The sequence below is a fragment of the Cervus elaphus genome, chromosome 13 (genome assembly GCF_910594005.1).
Source record: "Cervus elaphus chromosome 13, mCerEla1.1, whole genome shotgun sequence".
Classification (NCBI taxonomy): Eukaryota; Metazoa; Chordata; class Mammalia; order Artiodactyla; family Cervidae; genus Cervus; species Cervus elaphus.
The window spans coordinates 48261564-48286160 of NC_057827.1; the positions used below are offsets into that span (position 1 = coordinate 48261564).

The 24597-nt window shown below is 40.5% G+C and overlaps 1 protein-coding gene across 1 annotated transcript in view; it reads left to right on the forward strand.

Annotated features, from left to right (window-relative positions):
* The window catches only part of LOC122706559 (protein only RNase P catalytic subunit), a 119026-nt gene that overhangs the window by 91171 nt on the left and 3258 nt on the right, over positions 1–24597 (forward strand). Inside the window, exon 7 of the mRNA XM_043921817.1 lies at positions 22180–22328. Within this exon, the coding sequence (XP_043777752.1) occupies positions 22180–22328 (149 nt within the window). The remainder of the gene's footprint in view (positions 1–22179; positions 22329–24597) is intronic.

Genomic DNA, 24597 nt, shown 5'->3' on the forward strand with positions numbered 1-24597 from the left:
CTTAAAGGAAAGCACGCATTCCTCTCCTGTGGAGTGGAAGAGGATTTTGTGGGGAAACCAGCCTTTGTCTTTTCCTCAGACTACCTGTGTTGAGCCACTCTAAAATACACTTACTACTTCTTTCTTTACCTTCAGTAGTAATTGAAGGACTTTTTTCTTTTGCCTTGAGCAGTTCTTTTTTTTTTTCTTTGTATCATGAAACATGAAGTGTTTTTTCTAACTTCTTTTCCATCACAATGATTACAGCATTTTTTTCCTGAGCTGTGTAGTGGTTCTTCCACCTTGATTTGTGGCCAGTAAATGTGCAGTTGGTAAGGAATCTGTACCCTGTATTTTGAAGACAAAGTTGCATTTCATGTATGTATTAGGAAGAGAGATCTGAGAAAAGAATAGCATTGAGTTTTGTTATACCATTATCCTTCCTTGTAACAGCTCAGTTCTAAATTCTTTAAAGCTCAGGTTTTCCTTGTGATCAAAATATGGAGTTAAAATGCCTGTTAATAATACCCCTTTAATAATAAACCTTTCCATGGTCAGATGGAAAGGTTTAGAGATTGTGCAATTAGGGAATGTTTTCTATCCACAGATTCGCTAGCTGGGTACTGTACATCCATTGATAACTAGGCTCAAGGATGCTGGGATTCAAATCTGCTTTGGAAACTAATTTTCCCAAATATTTTGTTTCCTAGATCTTTACTGAAATGATGAACATCAGACATCACCTCCACCAACTTTCTTCCCTAAGAAAGTTTGTCCTTTCATCTTTTCCATGTCCAGCTTTCTAAAACTTCACTTCTGTTGCAGATCTCATCCTTTATAGGCCTATGAGGGACCTCTGTTTCAAATAATTTTTGGATGTATATGAATCACATATAAAACACGAAGGCTGCTCTTCCCCTCGCCTCACTTCCCTCTTGGTACTTCACTTGCTGCATCCTTTTTAGACTTCAAACATGGTTAATGCTCTCAAATCCTTTCCTCTTTCGATTCTTGTTCCTGTTTTTATTATTTCATAACTGAATGCCTTAATCCTGGGCAACTCAGCATGTATCTTTACTGCTTACATTGACATAACACTCTTCAGTGATAACCAGTGACTTCTGTGGGAAAATCAGAGCTCATATTGTTGAGAACCTTCTGTGGATCAAGCAGAAGGTAGCTGTGCTGGGCAGTTTGATATGCAGAGTCTCATTTTAGTTCTCGCAACAGTCCCGTAGATAGTGGTGTTTCCTTCTTAAGGATGAGAAAACTAAGGCTCAAAAAGGGTTAAGTAACTTGTCTCATAGCCAATAAGTGGCAGAGTCACAGGATTAGACATACCTCTTTCCAAAATCCAAATTCTTTCTTCTGTAGCAGATCTGCTTATTCCTTCTTTCTTGAAATACCACTCTGGGCTATTGGTGACATGCTTTTCTGATTCTCTGGTCTCTTGGATCACCACTGCTTTAATCACTAACTCTAGCTTAATCACTAAACAGCTTTAATCACTGAACAGCTGGCTTGCTCTAGTCTCTCTTCTCACCTAAACTTCTCAAAAGACTGGTACACAGTTTCTTTCTTGCTACCCATTTGTTCCTAACCCCTAAGGGATAGCTTAGCCTCCATCACTCCATAATAACTGTTTTCACTGAAGCCATCAATAATTTCCTAATCACCACTTCCAGTGGACAAATTTTAGTCCTTGTATCAATTTGTCTGGGCTGCTACTAGAAAAAGATCACAAATTGGGTGACTTATAAAAAACAAACATTTATTTCTCACCGTTCTAGAGGCTGAGGAAGTCCAAGATCATGTCATTGTGGATTTGGTGTCTGGTGAGGGCCTGATTCCTTGTTCATAGATAGTCATCTTTTCATCTTCCATGGCAGAAGGGGCAAGAGAGCTCTCTCGGGCCTCTTTTTGTAAAGGGCGCCAATACCTTTCATGAGGGTTCTGCCCTCATGCCTAACCACCTCCCCAAAACCTGCACCTCTCGGTACCATCATATTGGAAATAAGTTTCAACATGTAAATTTAGGAGTAAACATAACATTCAGACCCATTCTCAGTGTTTGTTATATATTCTCTTCTTCTTGAAACTAATTGTCTTTGAATTCTGTAAGTCCATGTTATCCTTCTCATTATACTCTGACCTTTCCTTGTCATTTCTGGCTTATCTGTTAGTTCCTCTTCCCTCTGAATGTTGGTATTACCTGAGGCTCTGTCTCAGGCTCCGTTGTGGTGGATCTCATCCACTTTGTATGCTATCAAGGCCCAGATCTTCATCTCTGCTCTAAAGTACTTAAAGCTAATTATATCTGAAGCTGAACCCAGAGTCTTTCTTCCAGCCCTCTCCACCTACAGATGGTACCACCATGCTTCCAGCCATCCACCCTAGAAACCTGGGAATGATCTCTGACTCTTCCCTCTATCCAGTCATTTACCAAATCTTGCTAGTTTTTCCTTCTAATTATTTCTTAAATCAGTTCTCTTTTCTCTCTCTATTCTGTAGCCCTCTCATTAGATCTTTATTAGCTCCATACCCTCCTAACTGGTTTCTCATCTCCAGTTTGTGTCTTTCAAATCCATTCTTTGCCTTAGGCCAAAATGACCCATCTGACTCTGAAACTGAAATGGATTTATAGTTTGACTATAGATTTACATTTTACGTTTTGATCATGGTGATAGCTGAATATATTAAAAGATTTATTTTGGTCACTGGTATGAGTTTTTTGTTAAACAGTTCCCTTTTCCAATTTAGCCTTTTTATCTTATTGAACTAGATATAATAATATCTGCCCGTTAAGCGGTGCAAAGAAAATTCTACACATATAATGCATATAACCATTTTGGTTTTTTTTTTAATTTGTTTTTTAATGGAATAATAGTTGCTTTACAGAATTGTGTTGTTTTCCGTCAGACACCAACATGAATCAGCCACAGGTCCCCTCCCTCCCACCTCCTCCCCATATCCATATGTCCCCACCCTCCCACCTCCTCCCCATCCCACCCTCTAGGCTGACATAGAGCCCCTGTTTGAGTTTCCTGAGCCATACAGCAACTTCTCATTGGCTGTTTTACATATGATAATGTAAGTTTCCATGTTACTTTCTCCATACATCTCACCCTCTCCTCCCCCAGTCCTCGTGTCCATACGTCTGTTCTCTATGTCTGTCTCTCCATTGCTGCCCTACAAATAATTTCATCAGTACCATCTTTCTATATTCCATATATATGTGTTAGTATACAATGTTTATCTTTCACTCTGTGTAATAGGCTCTAGGTTCATGCACCTCATTAGAACTGACTGAAATGCATTCCTTTTTATGGCTGAGTAATATTTGATTATCTATATGTACTACAGCTTCTTTATCTATTCATCTGTCAGTGGACATCTAGGTTGCTTCCATGTTCTAGCTGTTGTAAATAGTGCTGTAATGAACATTGGGGTACATGTGTCTTTTTCAGTTTTGGTTTATTCAGGGTATATGCCTAGGAGTGGGATTGCTGGGTCATATGGTGGTTTTATTCCTAGGTTTTTTTTTTTTTTTTTTCATTTATTTTTATTAGTTGTAGTCCTAGTTTTTTATGGAATCTCCATACTGTCTTTCATAGTGGCTGTATCAATTTACATTCCCACCAAACACACCTTATTTTTCTGTCTGTTTTATGTGAAGGGTCAGAAACTAAAATATATTATACACATTATTAAAGTTGGATACTGTGCTTAAGCAACTCTATGCAGTGATTACATTTCTGTTTTACAAATAAGAAAACTGAGGTGCAATTAACTCACTTCCCAGAGATCAAAACTACAGTACTAGATCCAGAATTCAAAGCCAATCTGATTTAAAGTCCATGGTCTGCCCACTCTGTCACATTATGATGACTTGTAGTATGCAGTTATAATTTCCAAACCCACATATCTAGCCCTCCCCTCACCAGGTAGTTCTCTGGATTTGTTCCCACTTGCAGGTTAGACAGCCTACCAATCCCAGAAGCTGGAGTGAATAGGGAAATAATGCAAAGAAAGCAGTGTTGTAGGAAAGCATGGTTGGGGGAAAGAACCTGGTTGGGAGACCAATCTGAAGACTTGATGGCACCTCAAACCAAAGTAATGACAGTGGATCTAAAAAAGATGAATGTGCTTAAGTCAAGGAATTAAAGGAAAGGATCTTTGAAAATATGTGTCAACTTTGTTTTCATGAAAACTTAAGTCTCCTAAAATCTTAATCTTTTAGGGCATATCAAAACTATATATAAATGTACCACACTTGTGCTTTCATGGCCTAACAATAACGGTGTAGTCTTTTATAAGCCCTTTCATAGATATTATCTGATTTTTACCCTCACATATCTCTATGTATTTTTGTCATTTTATGTATGAGGAAACTGGCTTAGAAGCAAAAAGTATCTGCAGGGTGGTAACAGCTCTCTAGTACTACACTGAATCCACATCCTGGGCTTCTGTCAGAGATGTTCTGCTTTGCTGAAAACAAAAGTATTTTTTAAAGCACATGATCAGATTGAAGCTGCTTCTTCTCAGCATTTGAATGCCAGCTTGGCAGCGTGTTATGAGTTGGTTAGATCACCTAATGAATAGGTGAGGACAGGGAAGTGTTTATGATTCATGCTATGGACTGAATTGTGCACCTCCACCAAATCTGTGTGTTGAAACCCTAACCCCCAATGGTTGGGTTTAGATAAGGACATGAGGATGGGGCTCTTCTGGTGACATTGTGTATGCTTAGTCTCTCAGTAGTGTCCAACTCTTTGCAACCCCATAGACTGTAGCCTGCCAGGCTCCTTTGTCCACAGGGATTCTCCAGGCAAGAATACTGGAGTGGGGTTGCCATGCCCTCCTCCAGGAGATCTTCCCAACCTAGGGATCAAACCCAGGTCTCCCTCATTGCAGGTGGATTCTTTACCATCTGAGACACCAGGGAAGCCCTCTGGTGAGATTAGTGTCCTTATAAGAAGAGGAAGAGACACAGAGCGCTCTCTCTCTGCCATGTGAGGACACAGCAAAGGGCAGCCATCTGCAAGCCAGGAAGGGAGCTCTCACCTGAACCTCATCCAGGTTGTTTAAGCCACCTAGTCCATGGTATTTTGCTACAGCAGCCTGAGCTAATAGGATAGTTCATAAGATTATTTTCTCGTGATAACTCCCAAGTGCAGTATAGTCAAGAATTAGATGCCTGGTCTGCGGCTGCTGCTAAGTCGCGTCAGTCATGTCCGACTCTGTGTGACCCCGTAGATGGCAGCCTACCAGGCTCCTCCGTCCATGGGATTTTCCAGGCAAGAGAACTGGAGTGGGTCACCAGTGCCTTCTCCAGATGCCTGGTCTATGTCTTATAAACAGTATACTCATTCCCTTTGACAGGTGACAGATGCATGCATGACACATTATTTCTTCTGCATTTCACACATTGCCTATTAGCAGTATGTAAATGAAGGTGTATCAGTGTCACATTAACTATGTGGCATGTCACTTTGAAGCAAGTTTCCTACTCACATGAATTGTCATGCCTTGTCTAACTAAGGAAAACCAAGGATCTTCTGCTCTGGCCTCTGTTTTTTGAAAAAAAAAAAAGTTTTTGAAGCAAAATGTTTAACCAGGAATGTTATATGAACTGGCATAGAATTGATCAAAACTATTTCCTTGCATTCTGTATATATACATTCTAATTTTAGCATCCTTTAAAAATATTGTGACTTCTACTTCCTAGATAGTGGTCAACTTTTCAGCCATTTCCTTTGTTTTAAAATTTACTCAGCTGGGTTTTTTTTCAGTTTACCTGTTTCTATTGTGGAAGATCATTCCTTTAAAGACAGATTTTGGGCTTTTTGGTTTTTGTGTTTGCTTGTTTATTCCCATTTGTACATGGATACCTTTATTGCATGTCTGCATGCATGCATGTGTGTGTGTGTGTGTGTGTGTGTAATCACAGCCATTTCTAAGGCAACCGATTGTGTTTTGAGATGGTAGATAATCTAAGGGACAGCTGTGGTGTCACCACAGCTTTAAGGGTATCATTTTTCCTATGCTGCTAGAGGGGAAACCAAAATTAAGTTCAAGTAAATATTCTGGAATTAGTTTATAGAATCAGACTCATCAGACTGGATCCTTTCACTTTTTTAATCTTTAGCATATCAGAAGGTTTTGGGAATTTTCTATAGATTATTCTTAGAAATTAATATCTTCACCTACAGTTTGGACTTAATTTTGATGAAACTTAAAAATCCCACTGTAGGTATGTATTTACAAAATTGGGTAAAATGCCTTGGAGATTGTATTTTTTACATCAGTTTTTAAATTAGGATCATTTCAAAAAATCTTATTATCTTCAAAAATATTGAAGATTATGGCTGTGCTATTAATGCAAGAAACTGTTACCTTGGAAATGGAATGCACAACCTCACATACTTGGGGGGTTTTATTTATTTTTTTTGGTTTATTTTTTGACACATGTCTGTGTGAAGGTATTTCATACTGAATGAACATAAAGGAAGATTTGACCTCCCATGACTCAAGTCATGTAGAAGTAATACAAAGTATCTTGCAGCCTTACTTGTTTTATCCTAAAAGTTAGTGCACATCTTGCATTTAAAGATAACACAGCCTCTCTGTGTTTGTTATAACCAAGATTCTCCCGCAAAATAAAACCTGCCGTAAATTGTCGTTTCAGGAGGATATTACCAAGTGCTGCTCATGTATAGCCCAGTGTGAGAAATACAGAGTTAGACTTTCAAACAAAAGTACCTAGGCATTTCCCACAACTCACTTAGGAAGGATGGGGCAGTAGATGCTGCTGGAAAAATCATAGTTACAGATAGCTGAAGAATAAGGCACAGGATTAAGAAGGGAACATTTTGAAAAGAAAGGAGTTAGGATATCGAGAGTTTATTGCGTAAGGTTGTGAAAAGTGAAAGCATTGGTCGCTCAGTTGTGTATGACTCTGTGACTTGCTGGACTCTACCCGCCAGGCTCCTCTGTCCATGGGATTTCCCAGGCAAGAATGTTGGAGTGGGTTGCCATTCCCTTCTCCAGGGGATCTTCCCGACCCTGGGATCAAACCTAGGTCTCCTGCATTGCAGGCAGATTCTTTACCATATGAACCACCATAAGGTTACGGATTACTAAAGTGGGTTTCAGGGTAGAATTACCTTGGATTGAAACCTACCTCTGCTGTTTACTGGCCTGTGACCTTGCGCTACTTCCTTAACCTTACTGAGCCTCAGTTACCTCATATTAAAAGGGTGTCTGAAGCAGGGTGGTAACAGTGATTCAAATTCATAGGGCACCTATGAGGATGAAGTGATAATGTATATACAAAGATTTGTAAGGTGCTTCTGATGCATCATAATTGCCAGATAAATCAGAGCTTAAGGGAGACAAAGATTTTACTTTTTGGTTTATGTTAATTTTTAATCAATATGCCTGAAATAAAGAGCCTCAAAACAGCTCTTCTCCCCAAGCCCACTCGGTCCACCCGTGTCTCCACTTTGATTAGAGAATAGCAAGTACCCCTGTCTCCTTTTATATCTAATTCCTCCTCTCACATCTGTTCCTCACATCACATCCCCTTTATTGCTTCCTGTCATTTCCAGTTTCTGTGTCCACATTTCTGCTAAGAAAAGCAGAAGTGAAGGAAATGTGAGGGCTTGGGGATTTCTAAAAGCTGTTCCTAAGTCCTCATTGTTGTTATTATATTAAACTATAGTTATGCGAATATAGTACTTGCCAGATCTTTTCTCTGGGAAACACAAAGGAATTTCCCCATTCAAGTCTTACATTTTAACTTTTTAGTGGACAGGAATTATTGTATTGCACACACACAATAGGAGAGTTATACAGTTATGAGAGCTCATGACGCTTAAGAAATCCTCTGGGGGTTTTTTTCACTTTGCGTTTTGCCTGTGGGGAAACTTAGACTCTTATTTGCCTCAAGGGCACAAGTTACATTGCTGAGCCTGAACTGTTTAGTTTAAACCTCTGGGCTTATCTTTTGTACTTCAAAAATGGTAGAATATTGGTAACATCATACGGTTCATAGTACAAAGCGTGTGTGTGTGTGTGTGTGTGTAAAACATATCACATATAAAGAAGACTTTAAATGGAAATGTATAATGTAAAGACTGACAATAAAACTTAACACCCCTGTACCCACCGAGTTAAGAAGCTCCCTATGTGCCCTGTGTGCTCAGTCATGTCTGACTCTGTGTCCCCAAGGGCCACCAGGCTCCTCTGGCCATGGCATTCTCCAGGCAAGAATACTGGAGTGGGTTGCCATTTTCTACTCCAGGAGATCTTCCTGACCCAGGGATTGAACCCACATCTCTTCCATCTCCTGCATTGGCAAGCGGATTCTTTACCACTTAGCCACCTGAGAAGCCCCTGTACCCTGACTAATCTTTTCTTTCTCCTAAACCTCTCCTTTCCCCTACCCACCCCCAAACCCAGCCAGGTAACACCACCTCGACTACAGTGTAAACAGTTTTCTTTGTTTAGGTTTGAAAACCTGAATAACAGATTCAACCCCAGCTGTGTGAGGAAAGGGCTCTTTTGTCACTATTAGATGACAGTTCCCTGGAGATACATTCTTTCAGAATTGTGAAGACAGTGTTATCGTGTTTCCAGAATTACCCTTGAAGTTTGTTCTGATTCTTTATCTTTTTTTGTATGATCTACTTTTCTTTTTTTTCCTTCTCCAGAAGCTTTAGAAATTTTTTTTTCTCTGGTATTCTGAAATTTTACAGTAGAACAACTTGGTATTGTCTGTTTGCCATCCGTGAAGTTGGATATGCAGTGGACTGTTTCATTCTAGAAACTGACATCTTTCTGTTTGGGGAAGTGTTCTTTGGCTATTTCTTTGATGACTCCTTCCTCTCTGTTACTCAGATGTCAGACCTCCCAGACTAGTTCTGAATTTCTTACTCTTTGTCTCTTTGCTCCTTTCACAGCAGACTTCCTCAGGGTCTTCTGTGTATTACTTTTATTATTAATAGTAAGGATGGCAGTCATATTTTAATTCCCAAGGGCTTTTCTTTATTCTCTTCCTTTAAAAAATGTCTGTTTCGTGGATGTACTCTGTTACCTCATAGGATTTTTTAAAATTTATTTATTTTTGGCCGTGCTGAGTCCTCCTTGCTGTGTTGGCTGCTCTCTGGTCGTGCACGGGCTTCTCATTGCAGTGACCTCTCTTGTGGCGGAGCACGGATCTAGGAACACGAGGCTTCAGTAGTTGCCGCACGTGGGCTCAGCACTTGTGGCTCCCAGGCCCTAGCGCGCAGGCTCAGGAGTTGTGTCACAAAGCTTGGTTACCCTACGCATGTGGGATCTTCCGAGATCAGGGACTGAGCCCATGTCTCCTGCATTGGAAGGCAGATTCTTTACCACTGACTCACCAGAGAAGCCCCTCATAGGATTTTTACAAGAGGTGTTTGCAGGGGGTTTGCCTTCTCCCTTTACAGTCCTTGCTATTTCAGTATTTTGTTTTGTTTTGTTTTGTTTTCTTTGTTGTAGACTCTTCCCTTTCAGAGTTCTCTTCACAGCTTTCTGATAACTCTCTTACTGTCTGCTTATGATTAAATATGATCTCAAGAGCTCATTGGAAGCTCTTGAGTGTGTATGTAGATGGGGCTTGTTGCAGTTGACTTTACCAGCCAGGTGAACTGGGTGGGTCATTTGTTGCGGAATTCCCAGTAATCAGAATCTTTAGGGTTTTTTTTCCTCTTTTGCTGGTCAGACTCCCCATAGGAGAGTTTTCAGTCTCTTGACTGCAAGGTAAAGGCCTTCCTGCCAGTGTTCGGAGAGCCAAATACAGGGGGAAGAAATCCGAGTCTCTCTGCATTCTGTATTCAGTATTCATGCATTCATGCAATCTCTACTTTCAGTGTGGTGACCACACTGTCACATGTGCTTGGTGCTTTAGTCTAGATTTCCTCTGATTTACCACATCCAAGTAATGAATCTTCAGACTTCCCTCCCCACCCAGCAGAGGCAACATGGATGGGGGCGTGCCTGCATGCTCACTCAGTCATGTCCTACTCTTTGTGACCCCATGGCTGTAGCCCACCAGGCTCCTCTGTCTATGGGATTTCCCAGGCAAGAATACTGGAGTCAACTGCCATTTCCTTCTCCAGGGGATTTTCCTGACCCAGGAATTGAACCCACATCTCCTGCATCGCAAGCAGATTCTTTACCGCTGAGCCATCAAGTAAGCTGGATGGAGGCAGAAGGCATACAAATCTAGGAATCTAATGCTTCTTCAGCAGTGTTTACCTGCTTCTCCTTAGTTAACCTCACACCCCCATTTAGCCTCACCCCTTTGTTTCCAGTTCTGGAGTCTTGAGAGGCTGGGTTGGATCTTAACTGACCCCTCTTCAGATTTGACTGTCGGATCTGCAAGGTAGTTGCCACCTGTGTGTATGCTTGCCCGCTTCCAGATTTTATTGCTATTGCCTCCCTTCTTATTCTTCAGGTTTCTGTGGGTTTGTCATTTTAGAAAGACTCTGCATGATAGTTTTAATAGGAGTTTCAAGTGGGATTAAGATTAGATGCACGTGTTCTTTTTGCCATCTGATCCTGAAAGTTTATGTTCTACTGTTAACATGTTGAGACCTTAACACAAAAATCATCCAAGTCTGTGATAATACCGAAAGAATCTTTCTTTTCTTTCTCTTCTTAAATTTTATTCTCTTTTCTTCCATTTCCCTTTTATTTATTTATTTTTATGGGGAGGGAGGGTGTTGGAACAGCCAGGCTTCTGAGATCTAAATTTACTAATCCAGGTTATACTGTCTAGTAATAGCTAATATTTATTGAATACTTTTTCTTGTGCTTTGTATCTACATGCATCTGAATTAATCCTCAAAATAACCCAATTTGTATGTCCATTTTGTGCGCATGTGCTAAGTTGCTTCAGCTGTGTCCGATTCTGTGCGACCCCAAGGACTGCAGCCCACCAGGCTCCTCTGTCAATGGAATTCTCCAGGCAAGAATACTGGAGTGGGTAACCATTCCCTTCTCCAGGGGTTCTTCCCGACCCAGGGATTGAACCCAGGTCTCCCGCGTTGCAGGCAGATTCTTTACCTTCTGAGCCACCACAGAATCACATCACCATTTTACCAACAATGAAATAGAGGCTCAAAGAGGAAATGTATCAGAGGTCACACAGCTCTGTCCTAGAAGAACTAGAATTTGAAGCCTGGCAGCCTGATGCTAAAGCTTGTGCTGTTCATTACTGTTGTTATTACTATTTTATTACTTAATTACTATGCTATTAAATAGAAGGTATAAATCAGAAAAGTCTTTTTTATGTCTGTTAGATTCATACTATGTAAGCCCTTCTACTGCACAGATAGATGGCTTGGAGCATTAACTGGGCATGTCCAAGGTGTCTTTTTATATACATAGATCTTTTATATATTTTGAACTGACAAGGTTTTTCCAGAAAACAAAACCAGTAGCCCTGGTGGCTCAGACGGTAAAGAATTTGCCTGCAGTGCAGGAGACCTGGGTTCGATCCCGGGGTTAGGAAGATGCCCTGGAGGAGGGCATGGCAACCCACTCCAGTATTCTTGCCTGGAGAATCCCCATGGACAGAGGAGCCAGGCGGTCTACAGTCCACGGGGTCGCAAAAAGTTGGACACGACTGAGCGATTAAGCACAGCCAGAGTGTACAGTTGTGTAACTGTCTGCCAAGACAAAAGCTGTGTGAAGCTGTGCAGCCATGGAGAGACAACATAAGTTTTCAATCCTCCAGAGCCCTGCTCACAATATTCTTCCTCTTTTCGTCATTGAATGGTGGCTTATGAGCCTGAAAGTGGTTATATACTTTCCCAATAGGAGCAAATTGTTCCCTGTGTACATAGTCTGGATCTAGAACCCTGAGAGGAGTTTTTAATCAACTTTTAAAAGTGGAAATTAATTCCCTGGTGGTTCAATGGTTAGGACTCCAAGCTTCCAATGCCAGGGGCTTGGGCTTAATCCCTGATTGAGGAACTAAGATCCCGCAAACTGTGCAGAGCAGTAAAAAAAAAAAAAAAAAAAAAAAGTGGAAATTAATATGTATCAGAATAAGTTAATTTAATTGTCTTGAAAGTAGTTTTCAGTCTTCAAAACACTATGCTTTCCTGCCTCACAATGATAAAGGAAAGAGATATTTTACAGAAAAACTAGAAAGACCAGAGAATGCATGTAAATGTTTGCAGAAAAGTCACACTATGAGTCAGGAGCCAAATCTTCTGTCTGTTAGACAGCTCTGACTCTCAACTGAGTGGGGAAATCCATCCAGACCAATAATTTAATCATTTTCTAAAAGGCTGGATAACTGTGTGGGTGCTAATGGCATCAGAGAAGACATGGCAGGCAGGAAACACATCCCACACTTGGCAGGATGTTCCCAAGGCAGGAAGGGCATTTCTCTTCCTCGGTAGAATTGTTTCATTGACTAAAGACAACATGAGATCATTGAAATCTCCCTAAAATACCAATGACTGACGAAAGCAGGATACAGGACACGGTGAGTCTCATGTAAACCAATGGGATCATTTATGACATCATAATAAAGTGGTAGTATTTTGTGTATGTAATTTCTTCCAACAGACTCAAAGAGCTTTATATATTTGGTCAGTAATCAGAGTTTTAAAGCTGTACTTAAAGCACATGGTCCCAGAGGTGAGAGCAGGACTCCAGGTCAGTGTCAGTCTCGCCTCTCTGAAACTACGCCATCAGGCTTACGAGGTTTCCACTCCTTGAATACCACCCAGTGGAGGCTTCCATCTCCCTTCTTGCCCTAGTTTCTGTTGCTTCTCTAAAACACTTCCTTTTCTTACCTTCTTCCAATACTCTCATCCTCAACAAATGTTAACCTGGATCTTACATGGTATATAACACTTAAACAAGTCCAGCAAAGAAGTATCACTAGGCTTCCCTGGTGGCTCAGCGGTAAAGAATCTTCTGCCAATGCAGAAGACACGGGTTCGATCGCTGATCCCAGAAGATCCCACATGCCTTGGAGCAGCTAAGCCCATGGAGCACAGCTACTGAGCCTGTGCTCCAGCACCTCAGCGCTGCACCTACTGAAGCCCAGGTGCCTCGTGCCCAGGCTTCACAGCACGAGAAGGCACCACAGTGAGAAGTCTGCATACCACCACTAGAGGGTAGCCCCCACTTGCTGCAACTAGAGAAAACCCCGTGCTGCAACTAGGGAAAAGCCCGTGCAACAACAAAGGCCCAGCACAGCCAAATAAATAAATACATAAAGTTATTTTTTTTAATTTAAAAGGAAGTATCATTAGCCTTCTTTAAATAGAAAGTGATATTACTCCTTCCATTCTGTCTAGCAAGCAGCAATAATTCTCAAGCATAGAACTGAAACAGTACTAGTGGGTAGCTGGCAGATGAAAACGTGATGAGAAGCCTTGAGCCACAACAGTGGTGGGTTACCTGCACTCTCCTCCTAGTTGGCATTTCCAGAACTGCACAGAAAAATGCTGACCATAGCAGTCACTCAAGGACTATTTCTAAAACAGGGATTCTCTTCCAAAAACGTAGTTCAAGAGAAAAGTGGTAGGAGCAAAGACAAAGAAGAGATTGAAACTGAATATTAGCTTACCTGCAGACTATAGGAACACAGAAACAAGTAAAAAACTCCAGGGTTATAGTATAAGTTATGACTTCCTGTGTTTCTTCTGCTGTAAACTTGGTGGAGAGCACAGGGTATCAGTTATAAACACTGTGTTTGTGGTCTTCTGAATCTGAGAACACTGCCTTCCACAGAGTTCATCAGTCATTGTGCCCTGAAGTGGTTTTAAAGGATCCAGAGTCTGTTTTCTTTTCTTGCTTTCTCTTGTCTGTCTTTGACTTAATCTCATCATATCCTGAAATCCACCCAGACTCACATAGGAAGCCCCCTACTTCCATCCTAGATCAAGTACCACATTACCATGAGGTTGTCTTTAGTGAAGCAATAGCATAAAAAGTGGGCATGTTTCCTGGCTTTAGTGTTCCAGACAACCACTGTGTAACTGCTATAAGAAATTGGTATCTTTTCATGTTGCAACAGTATGCAGGCTGTTTGTGGTGGTTTTAAGAATTTCTCTTCTTTTTTTTAATGGAATTTTAAGTTTTTCCACCTATAACTAAAAATAGTTTCTTTAATGTCAACATTCTGTTTAAAATTAATTTGATCTCCTTTCTCAGCTCAGGTGCTGAACTACAGGGGAGTGTGTGTGTGTGTGTGTGTGTAAAGAAGGGGAGGTCAAAGATGAAATCACTTCACAGCCTCCTTGGTGTGAACACTTGCATGGTTTTATCTGAGAAAAGTGAAGCCTCCAAAAGCTTAGACTCATCAAATACATAAGACCTTGCTTCTCAAACACCCTACCTGGTTGCAATTTGCACCTATAACATCGTCTTACAATTCCAGGGAGAATAATTTCTACTTTATCAAGCTCCCCTTCTACATCAGATCCATTAAAGAAAGCTATCTTCAAACTTCCCTTGGTTTTGAAGAGCAACTGACATTCATTTCACACATCTAATAACAGCATTAGAAGCTGTCAGGGAATGACACTGGGTACAGTGTCCAAGAGTGCTGGGCTCTAACTAGCTGAAGAGAGTTAAGAAAGGCAAGTGAAATCTCCCTCCTGCCACCATGGCATCATCAGGATGTCTCCTCCGGGGTGCAGGCCACATTTTGGTGTTTCTGTAGTGCTGTTACTAGGCTTTCCTTCCTTCTTGAAGTGCTGCTTATAGTCTTTCTGAGACATCACTGTCTCCTGGTTTTCTTTCTATCTCTCAGGCCATTCCTCAGCTTCCATTAATGGCTTTTCTTATAGTTCTGTATCTTTTAAAGAATAGGATTCCTCAGTTTTCATCCTCTGCTCCTTCTGGGTTCATTAAAGGAGTATGTCAAGGCTGTATATTGTCACCCTGCTTATTTAACTTATATGCAGAGTACATCATGAGAAACGCTGGGCTGGAAGAAGCACAAACTGGAATCAAGATTGCCGGGAGAAATATCAATAACCTCAGATATGCAGATGACACCACCCTTATGGCAGGAAGTGAAGAAGAACTAAAGAGCCTCTTGATGAAAGTGAAAGAGGAGAGTGAAAAAGTTGGCTTAAAGCTTAACATTCAGAAAACTAAGATCATGGCATCTGGTCCTCATGGCAGATAGATGGGGAAACAATGGAAACAGTGAGAGACTATTTTTTTGGGCTCCAAAATCACTGCAGATGGTGACTGCAGCCATGAAATTAAAAGACGCTTACTCCTTGGAAGGAAAGTTATGACCAACCTAGAGAGCATATTAAAAAGCAGAGACGTTAACTTTGCTGACAAAGGTCTGTCTGGTCGAGGCTATGGTTTTTCCAGTGGTCATGTTTGGATGTGAGAGTTGGACTATAAAGAAAGCTGAGCGCCGAAGAATTGATGCTTTTGAACTGTGGTGTTGGAGAAGACTCTTGAGAGTCCCTTGGACTTCAAGGAGATCCAACCAGTCCATGCTGAAGGAGATCAGTCCTGGGTGTTCTCGGAAGGACTGATGTTGAAGCTGAAATTCCAATACTTTGGCCACCTGATGCGAAGAACTGACTCATTTGAAAAGACCCTGATGCTGGGAAAGATTGAGGGCAGGAGGAGAAGGGGATGACAGAGGATGAGATGGCTGGATGGCATCACCGACTCAATGGACATGAGTTTGGGTAACCTCTGGGAGTTGGTGACGGACAGGGAGGCCTGGCGTGCTGTGGTTCATGGGGTTGCAAAGAGTCGGACATGACTGAGCGACTGAACTGAAGACCTCTTCCACTTGCTGATGGCTCCTGCCAATGTGTGTTTCCTGATGACTCCAAATCTTTATTTCATCCCAAAGCCCTCTCCTGGATAGAGTCTCCTGTCTGGCTGCCCACTGGCTTATTTGCCCACTGGCTTATTTACCCCCTGGTAGCTATCACGAGCTCCTCCTCTCGCAGACCCTGGCTTGCTACCATCATCCATCCAGTTATCCAACTCTTCTCTGGTTTATCTCTCTCCTTGTTTCCCGCATTCAGTCAGTGCGTAAGTCTCCTCAGTTCTGCTTTACTCCAGAAGGCTCTCTTCTCTCCATCCTTAGCACCAGCATCTCAGTTCTCATCACGTGTTACCTGAAATACTGCAGAAGCCCCCTTACTTGATCTCCTTATTCTAGGCCAGCCTCCTTGCAATCCACAGTGTTGATCTCTTTAAACTGCTAGTCATGTCATGCTCCTGTTTAAGTGCTTTGTTGTTCTCCACTGCTTTCAGCTGGTAAAAGATTCCTCCTCATGGTTTACAAGGACCTTCGTGATCTGACCCCTGTAGTCATTTCCAGCCTTCTTCCTGGGACTCCCTGTGTCATCCTCCCACATTTGACAGCTTGCAGTTCCCTGAATTCAGTGCATTAATGAAGAGCCCTCACCTTCAACCAATATGCTGCTGCTTAAAAAAAAAAAAACCAACTACATGCTGCTTCTTGTCCTTGGAAACTCCCGTTCCTTGCCTGAATAATTCATCTGAAAACTCAGCTCAGTCGTCGCTTCCTTAGCGGTGACTTCCCTGACCATCGTCTCCACCCCCAGTCTGATTTAGGTGCCCATCCTTTATCCTCTCTTAGCACTTTTTACATCACATTACAATCATTTGACAGCAAAGTCCCGGAGCTGGGAATAATGTGTCTTCACATTGGTATTCACATCCCCAGTACCCTCTGCCTAATGACTGACAAAGAAGGTTGTCATTCATTTTTAATGAGTAAACTACCCTTTTCACTTTACCAGGGCCACAATTTTAAATATACACATGCACATGCACACTCATACATACCCGGAAACCCTTGAATCTGATCAAGTCTCTAGATCCAGCTGCCAATTTATAGGAAACAAGGAAGACTAGAGAATATGTTACATGATACCACAAGGATGCTGTTGGCAAAGTCTAAATGTGGGAACTTCCATCGGAATAGGAGCCACATTTCTTTAATGGTAGTCAGGCTCTCACAGTGTATGGAGTTCTTTTAGATCTTGATTTGTTTTTAAACTAAAAAGCAATATAACCTAGAGAAATATAAATGCTGATTGTATATTTGATATTAAGGAATTGTTAATATTTTTAGATGTGATAATGGTATTATGCTAATTTTTTTAAGAGTCCTTATACTTAGAAATACATTGACATATTCACAGATGATGTGATGTCTAGGATTTGTTTCAGAATAATCTGAAGCAGAAGTTGGTAGGGATATATATGAAATTGGATTGGCCATGAGCTGATAATTATTGAAGCTGGGTGATGGGCACATTATGCTATTCAGCTTACTTTTGTTTATATTTAAAATTTTTGATAATAAAACTTTTATTGTAGTAAAATGTACATAACATACAATATATCATTTTAACCATTTTCAAGTGTACCGTTCAGTGGCATTAAGCACTACATTGTTGGGCAACCATCCCCATCACCAGAACATCACCTGAACTGAAACTCTGTACCATTAAACAGTATCTCCTTATTACCTCTCTTCTGGCCCCTGGCAAATACCGTTCTGTTTTGTCTCTGAATTTGACTCCTCTAGGTAACTCATATAAATGAAATCATATAATACTCGTCCTTTTGTGTTTGACTTATCTTCAAGGTTCATCCAAGACCAAACTAGGCCTTCATAGGAAGGATCAAGAAGTATGTGACAAATATCCATGTGTACAGAATGGTCAGTATCTTAGATGAGGCAGTTCTCCCCTTGAGACTCTGAACAGGGATTAGGTTTAAATGAGAGAGCTGTGGAAGAGTTTCCTTGAGCTCAGGGCAGTTCTGACAAGAGAAGCTGAGATCCACTGTGGGATGTTCTCAACCTGGAGAATCCAGAGATGGTGAGGACAGTTCTGGACCTGCCAAAGGGGTCTGAAGTCTGAACCACACAGCAGAGCAAAATACATAGTACAGCTGATTCTGGAGAATATCTCAAATTCCAAATTGCTTCCAGAACTCTGGGTACTTGGCACCTCAAGGTTAAGCTGAGATCGATTCTCACCATGCTCCCTCCCACATTGCTCTTTATGATGTCTAAATGATAATTCTCCAAAAACCAGAAGAGTAAACACAGATTGCAGCTTAATATTTGGTACAATTTCTGGTTTGGCTTCTATTCTAATTTGACTTGTCTCCAGTAGGAATAGATAAGAAGGTTTTTTTTTGTTTTTTTTTTTAATCATAAGTGACATTACTCATGCATGACTTACTTTTGGTGTAAACCTGGAAAGTAGTTCCTGAGCTTAGGGTAAAAATACAATTGGCTGAGCTACATGTGTTGGAAATAAGTGGGTAGGGATGTTCAGGAAGTAGAAAAGCTGCCTGAGAGGTGGGAGAGGGTCATGAAAGCAAGAGCTATTCTTAGTAACCCTAAATAGCAAGTGTAACTTCCTTTCCCTAGTCTTTTAACTTTTTACCTCCCCCTCTGCAATCTCTGGCACTTCCTGGGTTTTATGGACTGTAGATCTTCAGAACTCTAAAGTCTTTAGGATCCGTCATCTACAGACATTATAGAAGTCCTATGCTAGTTTCCCAAGCAAGAAAGCTATGATCAATATTCCTCATTATAGGATAAGTTCAGGAAGGAAAGTTTTAGAAACAACCCAAATATGCATGGACATGAATAGATAAAATGTTGTATATAGATACAATGGAATATTATTCAGCCTTAAAAAGGAATAAAATTCTGATATGTGCCCTGTCTTTTCACTGGTGTATTAAAATCCTTTATATTTTATGTTGTTATTAATATGTTAGGCATTATGTCTGCCATTTTATTTTTTGTTTTCTATCACCGTTATCCTCTATTTTATTTTTCCTGCCTTCCTGTGGGTTGCTTGAACTTTTCTTAGAATTCCATTTTTGTGTGTCTATAGTGGGCATTTTTTTTTAAATCATAGTCTTTTTGAATATATATCTTTGTATAGCATTTTTAATGGTTGCTGAAAGCATCACATATGTACACACACATGTAACATCACAGTCTACTGGTGTTATCACTTTAACAGGTCTTCCGTCTTGCTAGACTGCATCTTTTCTAGTCCTTTGGCTAGAAAGAACGGGCCTTTGTTGGTCTTTTTTTGTCTGCATCCATTGGCATTTCCAGGTTGCTGGCTTCTTGATCTCCAAGTACAGGATATATGAGGCGAAAAGAAAATCCCAAGGTCCCTAGCCAGTCTGCCTTTTTAGCTCTACAAAGTCTTGCATTTGTTTTATATATAAAACATCTGAGGGTTTTAGTTGTACATAGTGGAAGAAATAGGGAAAACTACATCCACTCCATCTTCCCAGAAGTGGAGATTTCTTCCAGTTTTATTTTTGATCTAACATAGAATTAAGGTCAGTTTTCTTTTTCTTTACTATTCTAAGTATATCTGTGACTCTGGGCCAGCCCATTGGATCCAGTCCTGGAATTTACCTCACAGGAAGTAGGCTCATAGCTAGATTGTTACAGAGTTTCAGGCAAATGCCTCTATTCCGTCCAGTACACTCATCTCTCTTTCCTATGTCTTTATTCTCCCTTGTTTGCATCATTACCAGAGAGCTGCTACTAGCAGAGACCTTTCGGCCACATGATGGTGCCCCAGAGTTGTTCAAGCTAACCTAAGCCCTTTCTGCTCTTCTTTGGGCCCCTGTCTTTAACTTAATATTAGTAAATTCAAGGCTATTTATTTAAACTGAGGTATAGATATGAGTGACTAAGCACACACACACAGAGATGTGAAGACCCAACTGTGTTTTTCTTTAAGCCATGTCTTCTCATATATATGGAATCAGTATCAAAAATTGGTTTTGTTTGAATTTTTTTTTTTTTTTTTTGGTATCGAGAATAACTTTTTGGGAATTCATACAGGAATTTTTAGAAAGCAGTTGTCATTCCTTTTAATGAATTCAGTTGCCATTTTGTATCTGGGCTCATTGAAAATAATCTGTAATCTCAGCATAGCTTTTAAGAAAGGAAATTTATAAGTGCATTTTGAAAGAGATTCACTCTCAATGTTTTTTGAGGTGTTTGAATCCCTGAACTAAATAAACTTCCATAGTGAAGATGTTTGATTACCAATCCAGCTTTTAAAATAGTACCTTATAAGATTATATAAAAATGCTTAGGATAAATAGATTGGCAAATAGAGTTAGATCTTTGGGTAGTGAGGTTATGACTGATTTCCTCTTTCACTTTTATTCTTGCCTATATTTTTCAAGCTTTCAGTAATAGAGGTAGGCATTTTTTATTTCAAAACAGAGGTAGGCGTTTTCTTCAGCTAATCAGAAAATGTCTATTAACCATCCAGTATATGTGGAACCAGCATATACATCTTTCCAGGCTTGAGAGTTGGGTAAGAAAATTATTAGGCACTCCCTCACTGAAGTCAGGGGCCATATCTTTCAAAACTTTGTAAGTTATGATACCTACCATATGCCTTATACATGGAGAGTTCTGGGAAATAACTGTTGAATGACCAGAGAAGCCATTACTCATAACTTTTTCTGGTTGTAAAGCTTTGGGTCAGAGTCGTCACAGTGGTATTGGTACACTTCTCTGCTCACATCCAGTGGCCAACTTGTGTCCATTCCGTCTGTTCATTCTAGAACTAAGAATTAGAGATCATGTAACTAACTACTGTTTCCTAAAATAATAAGATTAGTAATGGAGTAGAATGGGTAGAATGGGCCAAAAATACATATAAATCCAAAGCATTAAACAGTACTTAAAAGTTCAGCTCTCGTTAATTCATTATTAGACTAACAGGGAGAATCCATGTGTGTTAGACTAACAGGTAATCAAGCAATATTTGACAACTGACGAAATAAATGAATGAAAAATTATTGAGTAGAGAATTTTAACTAATATCCTGAAAGTCTACATGGGAAGAAATTTTTGAGTTAAGGAAAGCTAGGCTAAAATAAATGCCTTCCCAACCAAGACCCAAGAAAATTAAGGATTTCTTCAGTGACTTTCAGCTTGTGATTTTCATAGGGCCTGGAGTTTTTATAAATTATAGAACTATTATATTTCCAGTACACTGTTGTGTAACTTAAGTTAAAATATTTTATTAGCTTTTATATATTATACTTAGTAATATTCATTTATAGCTTAGTTTAATAGGTTGTACATGAAAATAGTATAGACTTTTCCTTACAAAAGATTGAATGTAAGCAAGCTCACCAAAGTGCAGGATTTACTAAAAATCCCACTTCAAACTTTTAAGAGGAATCCATGTGCACACAAGACATGTGGGAAGTGGAAAGAATAGGGGGTAAATTCACTGAGTGGAAAATAAGCTGGAGGATGAAAATTGACAGACCTTTTGGAGGAAAGAGGGATTTCAGTGAAAAGGAGCAGTCTTAGCAGAATTATGATGTGGAAAAGTTGACTGAAAATGCAGTATCTTCATGGATACATATGGCTGAATCCCTTCATTGTTCTCCTGAAACTATCACAACATTGTTAATTAGCTATATCCCAATACAAAGTTAAAAGTTAAAAAACTTTAAGTAAAAAAAAGAAATATCTATTCCAGCCATTTACAGACTTTTAATAAAAGAAGGGTTAGTCTCTCAGTCCTGACTCTTTGCAACCCCATGGACTGTAGCCTGCCAGGCTCCTCTGTTGCCATTCCCTTCTCCAGGGGGTCTTCCTGACCCAGGGATTGAACCCAGGTCTCCTGCATTGGAGGCAGGTTCTTTACTGTCTGAGCCATCCTTTATTTAAATAAAAATCTATGCAGAATACCAATATATAAGTAGACAAAAACTGAGCTGTTTGGGTTGAAACAGGGTTGGGAGTGTATAGGAACCAAACCCCGTCCTTCTTAGCCCCCTACCTCTGTCCCAGTGGGCCCTATGGAACACAGTTTAAAAATAGCTCATCTTGTCTATGCTTAGAAACCTCCCCAGGTATCCCATGTAGCCTGGCCAGTGGGCAGGTATTAGATAATCATTTGTAACAAGGGAGCATTTCCCTCAGGCTTGTTTACAAAGACGGGCAGTTACGTCTTACCAGAAAAGACTGTTTAGGAATATTTTCTCACCTCTTACCAGAAAAGACTGTTTGACCCATTGAGATTACTGTCTGGGAGAATCACTCCCCTTACTTGAGATTCTTCCCTTGACTTTCTTGGGGACTGGCTTTGTGTTTTTCAGCTCTTGAATGTGGTCTCTCACCTCGCGAAGCAGAATCTTCAAGTGCTGGTCCTGGGCCGGAAGCATATGTTAACGCAAAATTCCCGGTGGAAAAGAGTTGAGATGGAAAAGATGCAAAAGCAAGCCAGCTTTTTTTTCGCTGACAACATGTAGGTATTGAAGTTATTAAGTGAATTACACTAGGCTCCAGTCATCTGCTTGTTACCTGTTTTTTTATTTTTAAAGTGCATGTGTGTGTGGGTATATATGTATAATCAGCCTCATTCCAAAAAAAAGAAGATGTGAGGCAGCTTATAAAAATATAGTTTTTATAGCAGGATAAACTTAAATAGATGAGAAATCAGTTTAAAGGAGAAATAAGTTAAAGCCCCAAATGAGATTAGTACACAGAATGCATGCCATAAATTCCTGAACAGATCATTTAACAAATATTTAACAAATAGGAGCACCATCTGTGTTCCTGAAGAAATACCAGTGAACAAAACCAAGTCCCTGTCCTCTTGGAACTTAGCAGTAAAGAGGTAAACAAATAAACAGGTAATGTCCTTCCGGGCAGTGATCAAAGCTATGAAGACAGGGAATGAGTGAGTCGTTGGAGAAAGGAGGAGAGGTAGTGGGAAGAAACTACCAGGCAGAAGGAACAGCAAGTGTTCAAAAGGCCCTGAACAGCAACGACAAAGGGCCTTCCCAGTGGTCCAGTGGCTAAGACTCTGCACTCCCAATGCACGGAGGCCAAGTTTGATCCCTGCTCAGGGAACTAGATCCCGTGTGCTGCAGCTAAGAGTTCACATGCCACAGCTAAAGATCCTGCGTGCCACAACCAAGACCCACTGCAAATGGGGAGGGAGGGAAAGAGGGCTGTCAGTCAGGAATGAGGGGAGCTGGCAGGCCAGTGTGGATGGTCAGTTCTGAGGTCGCAGAGAAGGCAGGGACCGCGTTACAGAGGACCTTGTGGGCTCTGGATTTTATTCTAAATATAAAGGGAATGTTGCTATGAGCTACAGCTTCCCAGGAAACCAAAGGAAGGTGGAAAACATGATCAGCAACAAAATACACAGTGTCCATAGAGTATGCAGAAAGTAGCTAATCAGGAGGAGCACAGATCTACAACACCCTGTTAGCACGCATTTAGGTTCTCATACTATTTATGCTGACAAAGGTTTATTTACAACTTAGCATGGATCATGAGCGAACCTGAGTCTGGGTTTTGTTGGGTTGAATGTGATAACTTCAGGATTTGTCAGTATTGTCCAAACTGTTTCTTCTTAAAAAGGTCAAATGGAGGAATTCTCTGACAGTACAGTGGTTAGGATGGCAATCTCACTGCTGTGGCCCAGGTTCAATCCCTGGTCAAGGAACTAAGGATCCCGCAGGTCAGACAGTGCAGCCAAAAAAAAAAAAAGTCAAATGACAATCAATGCATAAAGCTGGAAGCTAACCCCTCCTTCAGATCCCAAACCAAATCTCATTTTTCTGTAGCTAAGTCCTTTTATTTATTCATGGAGTGGGTACTTCCATCTTTCCAAGACTATAAGATAATAGTAATGCCCTTCCTTTAGTCACATTAGGCAGCATTAGCTAAACCTGAGGACCGCAGGCTTGAGAATCAATCTACCCTGGTTCAGATCATGGCCCTGTCACTTCCTGTCTGGGAAGTGTTTCCCTTGTCTGTCTTCTTTTCTTCATAGGTTCCCTCATGGGGATTCAGTGAGAAAATACTTGCAAACAATACATGTGAGGCTCTTGGCACAGTACCAAGTACGTGGAAAGCATCTGTATTCGTTGCTGTCACCATCATCATTATTTTTCATAGGTAGAAGAACTCAGTAATGGTAGTGTTATAACCAAGAAGCCTGTTGGAAATTGGTCTCGTGCTTGGTTTGGAGCCTGTATTTATTGTATATGCTGAAATTCCAAACCCAGTGGTGAAGATTGATTCAGCCACCTTCTATGGCTTTGGATTTGAGTATTTAAATTTTTTAACATTAACTCTGTTTGCCACTAATGTGCCAAAGAAGCGTGTTCAAACCTAAACTAGGGAGAATAGTATAGTGAATGCCCGCGGGACTGTCACTCAGTTCCCATAGCTACTGTCATTTGTTAATGTTGTTCCATATAACCCCCACGTTTTTTTTTTTCCCCTGAAGATTATTTTAAAGACAGATTCCAGTTATTTTATCATTTCACTTGAAATTGAAATACTTTAGTATAAGGTATCCTGTAAAGGATCCACTTTGGGTCATTTGGATCAAGATATGTGGCTTAATCACATGTTGCCATCGGAATCTCCTGAGTCAAGGTAACTAGTGCTGTTTTTACAGCACGTGTATTCAAGCACTCACCACTGATGTTGAGGGCTCATTGGAGACTGGAGGTGCCTTTGGGTGCTGATCAGGACGGCTACCCAGAAGCTACTTG